We start from the raw sequence: 9,703 nt of genomic DNA, 5'->3' as shown, positions 1-9,703 counted from the left end.
AGTTCCCTTGGCTCAGCCTCTCCCCGATGCGCAGGAAGGGAAATGAGGTGGCTGTGGAACGGCCACCAACTCCAACTCCATGGACGCCACGAGGGGAGAGGCCCTGGGCGCCGACCCTGAGCCCTCAGAGGTGACAGTCCTGCCTCCCACGGCCGACCCACTGGGCCCGGAGGCTGCACAGATAACGGTGGTCCACGCCGCCCTGGCTCTCAGGCCACCACCCAGACCAGAGTGAAATGATGTGAATGTCCCGTCCCAGACGCCCCCCTCCCCCCAGTAGTCTCTTCTCCCCCACCCCCCGCCCCCACCCCTAACTCTACCCCACTACTGAGACGAGGCCCAGCTCCGGTCAGGAGGAACGGGGCCTACAGGCTGTAGAACTTGAGGCTCCTGTCCATGCCTGTTGAAGCAATGAACTTGGCGTGGTGCCCGAAGGCCACCCCTGTGGTCACGCCGCTATGCTCTGCGAAAAGAGACAAGAGACAACAGTGAGGCGGCTTTTCCCAGCACCGACCCCTGACGACACGCCCCGGCCCACCCAGTGCTCTGTGTCAGCCAGTCACCGTCATCCAATTCAAGTTTTACTTTCTGGGTTCTTTTTTCCAACTTTTTTTGTTGTTGTTGTCTTTTTAGGGCTACACCCGCAGTATATGGAGGTTCCCAGGCGAGGGGTCTAATCGGAGCTATAGCTGCCAGCCTATGCCACAGCCACAGCAACACTAGATCCAAGCCAAGTCTTTGACCTACACCATAGCTCATGGCAACGCCAGATCTGAAACCCACTGAGTGAGGCCAGGGATTGAACCCGCAACCTCATGGTTCCTAGTCGGATTCGTTTCCACTGCGCCATGATGGGAACTCCATTTTCCAACTATTTCTGATCCCCAGCTGGTTGAGCCTGTGGAGGACTATTACGTACTCTTACCATCCTCCAGAGGTTAAGTAACCAGCCCAATGTCACAGGAGCTAGCATTTAGAGCCAAGCAGTCTGACTCTGCGAGGTTTTCCTGGCCCCTAACCTCTACTGCCCAGGCAGTGATTAAGAGCTACCTTGGCAAGTTCATGCTACCCTAGACATTCCTAACCAGTGCAGCGTCCCCCGTTCTCCTCTGGGCCAGGGCACTCAGAGACCTCAGGATCCCAGGGCTGGCCTCTACCTGTAAAGTGAAGAATCTCCGTCCACTGTTTGCAGATGTAGATCTGGACATCTGTGCCCCCCAGGGCCAGGTAAGTTCCACTCTGGTCAAAGATGAGGGACTTCACCTGTCAGAATCAGGAGAGGTCACATGAGGGGGGCAGAACTATGGGTAACTGGGATAAACAGAGGCAGCTTAGAGTAATTCAGTGAATCAATGATGACAAATGAGGAGCGGCAACCAAGAGAGCTGGCGCTGGGAAGGGGAGGGAAGGGGGGCAGGAGCACCTCAAAGTTGTTATCCAGCTGCAACGTCTTGAAGTTCTTCAGTTTGCGCAGATCCCAGAGCTTGACAGAGGAGTCGTCGGCCGCCGTGGCCAGGTAGTAGCCATTCTCGGAGAAGGCAATGCTGGTGATGGGGCCCGAGTGGCCAGGGAAGTTGGCCACGTTGGTTCGCTCCTATCAGTTGGAGGGCAGGGAATAAAACGTCACCCGCTGGTCACAAGGGAGAAGATAAGCCTCACCAAACTCCACGTCTGGGATGCCCTCTTCTGTCCCTCAGGGAAGGACAACCCGGAGGACGAGCAGGGGTGGACGGCCCAGCCCAGGGCCCCCAGACCACACCTACCGTGTCACACACACAGCCACTGCCTCGCCACTCTCGGGACACCCCCAGGGCCAGGTGCCATAAGCACGTCATCACAACCCACAGTCACGAGAGCTCCAACCCTGGGCCACAGACGGAGGCTGCCAGTCCTACCTTCAAGTCCCAGATCTTGATCTGAGAGTCCATGGTGCCTGTTCCGAAAATGAGTCCATCCGGGTGGAACTGCGCACACGTGAGAGCTGTGGAGAGGGGAGGGGGACGCAGGGTCAGAGCCCACCGGGAAGGCCAGGCGCAGCAAAGGCAGCAAAGGCAGGCTCCTTGCTCCTCCCGCTGCTCACCGTGCCAGCACCACGCCCACCACTCCGCCGGCTCTGCGGTTAAGTGTATGTTTAGAACAAATGAGCAAACAACTTCATGAAACGTATAAATAAATGACACGTGGCAAAGGAAGACCCCAGTGCCTTGGGGGCAACTCACAGCAGCCAGAGGTCTCGTCGGTCACCTTGGTGAGCACGCGTCCTGTCTGGATGTCAGAGAAGGCCCAGTACTGAAAAGAGAGACAACGGAGCTGGTGAGACGTGAGGTCCCCAGGGCTGGCGGGCCCTCAGGAAGGCAGGGACCCTGGCAAGGCCGGCCCCCTCAGCAGAGAACCTTCTCCTCGGGGCTCTGGGGAACCACAGGGGCGGGTAGGGTGTTCCCTCCTCCCAGGATGTTGGGGACAGGAGACCGCTTCAGGGCCCTGCCTGGGACCACACCTGGTCATCAGAGGAGCTCAGGAGATAGTCCCCAGTGGCGTGGAGGCTGAGGCCTGTCACAGCGCTCTCATGGGCCCGAACAACCTGTACACAGGAGGCGTTCGGAACCGACCAAATCCTGATAGTGGCGTCTGGGGAGGCGGAAAACACCAATTCCTAAAGGGAAAGCAAAGAGGCAGATCATCAGAGAGAGGAGATGGCCTCCAACCATCTTATGAAAGGAGGCTGGGAGTGGCCACAGCCTGGCCCCGGCACCACGCACTCACCCAGTGATGCCTAAATGCTACTAGAATGGGAAATTCAACAGCACTTGGCCAAGCGGGGAGGCCCCGCCACCTAGCGGTAAAAAGACAACTGCCCCAGAGGCAAGAAGGACAAACCGCACACCCTATTTCCAGGACCAGGGACAGAAAGGCAGCTAGACAACTGAAAACTGAATTTTTAATTTGTGTTTACTTAAGAGCCACATGGCCACTATCTGGAGTGGCACAGGTATGAACAGTACCAGGCCTGGAAGGGGCTGCAAGGGCATGTGCCAGTGTACCTACACTTAAGGGTTTCGGGGGCAAGTTAATCCTCAAGAAAACTGGGGACAAGAGAGAACTAGTCATTGTTACCAACCAATAATTCTGGTTAGTTAGAACGTTAAAAAACTGTAAGATTAAACCAACTACCATCTTTCAACAATGCAACCGTATCAGAGAAATAACCTATTCACACACCCACTGGTCAGGAAAGCAGTGCTTCCATTTGAACATATTTTGTTCTACGAAAAATTCAATGTTATTCTTAAAGGTACAGAGAAAAGCCCGACTCTCTGGGAAGCACTGACCCAGACATCATCTGACAGCGAGACTCAAACTGTCCGAGACTTAAAAACTCAAATCCCACAGTCATTCATCTGGTCTAACTGTGCTACCTGTACCCTCTAAACCAGAGGCTCTCCATCTGTTTTCAAGGGTCAACATCAACTCTGCACCTCCGCCCTAAAGGACCATGGGAATATAGGCCATTTGTCCTCCTCAGACACGCAAGGCAAGATCCTGTGGAGCTCTGTTTTCTGTAGTTTGTGTTACAAACACTGTGGGGTGTTTTCCCCTTTCCCTAACATAATCCACTGCAATGAATATGCTTTCCAGGCTATATATGTTCTCCCCTGCCTTGAAGGCCACTGGCTCAGGAGGTCCAACAGAGTAAAGGGCAACCCCATGACCCCAAACCCAGCCCTAACGGCCAGTATCCGTGAGTCACCCTCTTCCTCAGGCCCACGTCTCCCCACCAAGGTCTCCCCACCAAGTAGGCGGCAAGGAGTGGGGGCCTGGTTCTGGGCCCCCAAACGGCTGAAACAGGGCTCAGGAATGGGGGCTAAGGGTGCCAGGAGACTTCTTACCTGGGAAGGGTGAAAGACCACGCTGGTGACCTTCTTGGTATGGCCTTTGAGGGTGGCCAGGATTTGCTCAGAACTCTTGTCGAAGACGACGACATTTTTATCCGCTCCACCTGGAAAGGACCAAAATGAAATCCCAGGTGGAGTCAGACCCACCCAGGTCCCTCTGCTGAAGAAGGTACTTTTGTCCCAGGGCCCACGCAGGGAACGGGAGCATGCACTTTGCCTGCTTCCCGCCCCGCTTGGGCCACGGGGCCAGGCCTGCTCTCACCAGTGAGGATCTTGTTGGTGTCGGAGGGGCAGAGGTCCAGGGCGAGGATCCCGGGAATGCTGGCACTGTGCAAGCCCTGCGCAGAGAGAGCCACATCACAGCCGGTCACGGCCCAATCAAGGCAGGCCACGAAGCCACACAACGGCCCCCAGCCCCCAGCCCCGGGAAACAAGAGGGACTTCTGTTCCCCATCCACTGCGCCTGGCTTCCTGCCTGAGAGCAGGAACTCCCTCACTGACTACTGCGGAAGCCAGAGCTGGGCAGGAAGAGAAGCCCTGACGACTCAGCCGCCAAGGCTCCCTACTGGCTCACCCCACCCCAGGAACAGCTTGGGAGGGCCCCGTCTCCAAGTCGGTGGGCACCTGGCACTTACCACGTGGGATGCCACCTGCCGGTATTTGCTGAGCTCTTCTGGCTTCACCAGCTCCTCAGGCACAGTCTTCCCTCTCTGAGAAAAAGAGAAGGCCCCCCAAGAAAAGCAGCAGTTAGCAGCAGGACTCGGCCATCCCCTTCCTCCTGAGGGACCGCCCGCCTCCTCCAGGCCAACTCTGGCCCCTGGCCCTGGGGGGACTCACCTTCTTACGCTCCGTGGTTAGCACAGTGGCCTTGTCTTGAAGCTGGGGGGGAGAGGGGAGGAACAGGCTCAGTGTGTGCCCATCTCACCTATGCTTTCACCACCAAGAACTCACTATCGGCTACGTTCTGTGGTGAAGGCTTCCGTGCATTTTCTCTTTCTAATTGCACTCCAACCTTATGAGGTGGGTGCTGCCGACCTTACTTCACGGAGGAGGAAAATGAGCCTCCGAGAAGTGAAGCCATTTGCCTGAGGCCACGGAAGCGACAAACCCGTACCACTACGATGAGAGCCAAGATGCGTGCTGATAATCTGAACATCGTGGGCATGACACAAACTACCATACTAAAGAGGATCCCATGGGTGTGATGGAGCAGGGGGCCTGGCATCGGGCCAGCTCTGCCTGCTGCGAGCCATGCCTTTGAATCCTGAGTCTCAGGCCTTTACAGATGCTTCATCTGTAAAATGAAAATGATAAACCCTGTCCTGTCTCCCTCAGAGGAAAAAACATGAAAACATGTAAAATGTTTTAATATCGGGAAAGAACCATAATAAGGACACTGCGTTGTACTTAAAAGTAATTAAAATCTTTAAAATTCCCACAGGTCGACAAAGTAGGTACCACATCCTCACTTTAGATACAAGGGAAATTAGACACAGGATTGGTGAGGTCAGCCCCGGGGTCATAAAGCTGAGCAGTGGTGACATCACATCACAAAGCCAGGCAGTCCGGCCCATGACTGAACTGCTCGACTTCATCAACTTCAATTCCAAAGGGATGGGACTTGGCACTTGCAGCAGACAGAGAGCAGGGAGGGCCTCCCCACCCAGGGAGAGCCCGACATACCTTCTGAATAATCTCGGGGGTCATTCCCACCAGCTCGCCCAAGTCCATGGGCTCGCCCGCACCCTGGCGAGAAGAAAGGTCAAGGTGAGTGGAGCTCAGGAAGACTCTGGCAGAAGGGGGAGCCACCACCCACAAACGAGCTGCTGGCAGGGCTGGGGGGACACTCACCACGACACTTGGCTGGGAGCTTGGCACAGCCTGGGGCACGATGAGGCCGGCCTGAGGTTTCAGGGTAGCCAGAGCTGAGAGAGAAGACAGCGTTAGAAACGGGCTATTATAACCCAGGCCATCCCGGACTGGGGGGCTGGTGGGAGAGGCTCTACCTTCTCGGGCAGCAGTGACTTCCTTGGTGAGACGGGCAATGACACGGCAGGCAGCATCATGCTGGTACAGCGCGTGGGACAGCTCTTGGCGGGTGGTCTGCAGCTGCTGGCGCAGGGTGAAGCTGTGGAGCATGACTGCGTCCTGGGGACGAGACACCACAGTGAGGGGTGGGGAGCAGCATGAACGCCTGCATAAGAGTCAGCGCTGGATAAGAGGACGCTGCCTCCTACCTCACGGCCTGGGCCAGGATCAGTGACCCAAGTAGCATCCAAGCAACCTTGAGGGCACGGGCAGACACTCCTGAGCTCCCACCCATGCCCAGACTGGGCACACAGACAGGAGTGGGAGCCAGCTCTTTCCCATCCCATCTGCACTAATCACCGCAATTCTCGGACATCATGCTGTTACCTCCCCAAAGGCAGTGACAACGCCACTTCTGCGATTTAGTGACCGCCCTCGTTGTGTCAGGCATGGCGCCAGACTGCTCAAGACTTATTCATTCTTCATATTGCAAGGCACCTACTATGTGCCAGGCACTGCCCTCGATGATGGGGCTCTAGCAGGAGTCACACGAGTCCCTGACATCAGGAAGTTTATACTCTCTTATCCCAATTCTCCCAAAACCCAGAGAGACAGGCACCAATCCTGTCACATGGTCAAGAAAATCAGGGCTCAGATGTGATACGAGCAACCCCAAGGCAAGTGTGCAAGGGAGCAACATGTGGAACCCAGATCTGTGTGACGTCAACAAGCAGGCTCTCCTCTGCTCCCTCCCTAGCTCGAAACAGAACACAAGGCTCCAGCCCTCCCACCCCGACGCCCAGTCCATCAGGCGGGGAAGATACCGACTCTCTTCCAGGGACTCACCCACTCATCCTGCAAGGCTTTCAGAATGGCTGGGATGCTGGTGGCTGAGGGAGGCTTGGGCCGGATTGGGTGAGCAACTGTCAAGAGAGGGCAAGTGGGTGTGAAAACCCGTGGCCGGCCAGCCTGCCCCTCCCCCATGCTTCCCCTTCAGCCTGCGTTCACAGACCACCACCTCCTCCCCCGCCCCAGGCTCTGAGCTAAGATGGCCCTGGACTGTGGCCAGTCAGCAGGCACCTTTGATGTCAATGAGCTGCTCCTCGGACAGAGGCTGGTTGTTGATGGGATCTGTGCCATTCTCTGCAATATACTTCTCAATGAGCCGGCGCTCGTAGACATGATTAGAGACAGGGGACACGCATGGGTGCTCTGGCACTTCATTGGAGACTGTGGAGAAAAGGCAGGCAGTGAGCCTGGGCTGTGGGAAGGGACCTTGGGCCAAAGGGATGCTTCACCTACTACCAGCCTCCAGAGGCCTACACTCAACCGATGAGAATCAACCAGAACACCAAGAGCCAGTTCTGGTCTGTACCCAGAACGCTTTCCAGCCTTCTAACTAGCTGCTCCATCAGCCTCCTGACAGTCAAATAATCAACAAATAGTTACTACACAACGACTAAATGCTAGGTACCTAGAGAGCAGTCAATAATCTCTGCCCGTCTCATTTCTGAACAAAGATGCTTAGGTACCCATTACACTGCAGAACAGGGAGACACACACAAACCTCACTTAAACCTCAGGCTAAAGCCTAGATGGATTCTCAAAGAGATGTGACAAGTGCTATAATAAGAGAAAGCATTTACGTGGTGTTTACTAGGTGCCAAGCACAGCCTGTAAACACTTCCCATTGCTTAAATCATCCCCACAACAACCCCCAACTGAGGTATCATTTACACCCTTGAGGATAGAGATTATAGCTGGCTTCCGACTTCCAGGACAAGGCAGATGCCCAGCAGGCGCTCAGTAAACATCTAAGAGATGAGCCAAAGAGAGGAAGGATGGAGCTTCCTTAAGGGCTTCCTTAAGATTGAAACAATGAATGTGAAAATACTTGGCACACTATAATTTCTTTAAGGTGTACCTTTCCTTTATCTAGTCACATTTCCCTTCCCCCTTTCTTTCCTTTTTTTTTCTTTTGGATTTATGGAAAGGTTCTGAGAGGAGTAAAGGGCCTGAGAGTTAGGAAGCAAAGAAAGAAAAGGATGAGAGACTAATAACCCAATAACAATGAGTACAAAATATCACAATAAAATACCGAAAGGAAAGACAGGTCAAGGCATTTGAAAAAAGCACAGATTCATGGTCAGGGAGAACCTGACTCCATCACCCAGCTCTACCACTTACTAGCTGTACTGTTTTACAAAAGCCACATTCTGCTTCAGCCTTACATCCTTATCTGTAAAACAGGATCTTTATTTCTGCTCTGGAGAAATGAGAACATAACAAGATCACAGTCTTGCAAACGAGCTGTAAATCAACAGAGGCTTTATAAAAGTGCGCTGTTTTCAGCAGTCCGTAAAGGGTGAGGCTGGAAGCCAGGTCCCTGGCTCCCAGCCCTGTCACAGCCTGTAACTCACTGTCCGACCTTTGCAAATTGCAGAAGCTCTGCCTACCCGAGCAGGGCCTCAGACAACATCCAGTGCCAAGGCCCTCATTTTGCAGATGGGGAAACTGAGGCCCGCATCCTTGCGCCACATCACAAAGCCAATCTGAGGCGGATCCTGCACGAGCCCTCGCATTTCCTAATTTCTACAGCAGAGCTGTTTCCCCTGCACCAGCTCCCTCTATCCAGGCCTCTGTTCAACTGCGCAAACAAGGTGGGTGGCCTCGGCGCTGCCTGCGACAATACACTTGAGGCGTTATGTAAACTGTGAAGCGTTGCGCAAATGCACCCCACGCTTGAGGAGGAGGACCCCCGGGGCTGACAGGCCGCCGCCCTGCCCCCCCGGGAGCCGCGTTTTCACCTCCACCCCCGCCCCGGCGCCGCAGAGGCCCGCAGATCCTCCCACTCGGCTCTGTGGCCTCCTGCGCCCAGCGATCGGCCACAGGCGATACTCACTAGAGCAGATCAGGGACATGTTGCCGTAGCTGCGCTCCGAGGCTCCTCACACCTGGCTTCGGATCAGCTTCTGAGCCCGCGGGGCCCACTTCCGGTTCCCCGCTGCTTCCGGGACGCTCCGCGCAAGCGGGGAGCGACCCCGCTGGACGATGCTCCCGCAACGTTTCACGTGGGACAGCGGCTGGTCGCGCGCCTCAGCCTCCAGCTTTTAACGGAAACTGTCCTTTCCCAGAATGCAACCGGGCAGGAAAGGGCGCGCCAGGAAGTACTCGGCTATTTCCGGGCCCGCTCGGCTCCTTTCGTAAAGCTCTCTTGGGGTTGGGGGAAAGGAGAGCCGAAACTACATTTCCCGTGATGCAGTGGGAGTTTTAATCCAATCAACTCAGTAATTTTTTAAACCAATCAACTCAGAAACTTTAAACCAATCGACTCTTTTGAGACCGGAGCGGGAAGGGGGGGCCTTGGGATCGTAGTCTTGCAAACGCTGTTGCGAGCGAGAATTACCCCGCTTCTCAAAACGCATCTTCCTGGGGTCCGCTGAAGAGAGCGTTTTCCATGGCTGCTCCCACGTGATTCTTGACAAGTGTTTCTCGGAGTACCCTTTGAAAGGTCCAAGGAAGAAGGCGCGGATGCTGATAGGTGAAAAAACTTTTCTGATGGCTGGGTTCTCCGCTAGACTGTAAATTCCATGATGGCAGGAACCACAGTTGTTCTGGTTATTGTTGTTTCTAAGAGGCTGACACAGTACCTGAAATATAGCAGGACTGTCACAACTATTGTTGGTTGAATGCCAGGCATTTTAAGTACTCAGATGTGGTAGGAAATAAAATGGATCCATTTATACATGCACCCCAATGTTCACTGCAGCACTATTCACAAT

The 9,703-nt window shown here is 54.8% G+C and overlaps 1 protein-coding gene across 1 annotated transcript; it reads right to left on the bottom strand.

Annotated features, from left to right (window-relative positions):
- PRPF19 (pre-mRNA processing factor 19) lies at positions 322-8,858 on the bottom strand. Its single transcript, NM_001128457.1, is given in 16 exon segments — positions 322-463; positions 1,158-1,263; positions 1,424-1,594; positions 1,896-1,981; positions 2,220-2,289; positions 2,498-2,653; positions 3,888-3,997; positions 4,156-4,231; positions 4,529-4,603; positions 4,731-4,772; positions 5,577-5,639; positions 5,745-5,818; positions 5,900-6,041; positions 6,768-6,844; positions 7,002-7,151; positions 8,824-8,858. Coding segments are annotated over 16 exon segments (1,515 nt in total). The 5' UTR covers positions 8,843-8,858; the 3' UTR covers positions 322-365.

The sequence above is a fragment of the Sus scrofa genome, chromosome 2 (assembly GCF_000003025.6).
Source record: "Sus scrofa isolate TJ Tabasco breed Duroc chromosome 2, Sscrofa11.1, whole genome shotgun sequence".
NCBI classification, from domain to species: domain Eukaryota; kingdom Metazoa; phylum Chordata; class Mammalia; order Artiodactyla; family Suidae; genus Sus; species Sus scrofa.
Note: the sequence above shows the minus strand (reverse complement) of the source record. Positions and strands in the feature narration are given on the sequence as shown.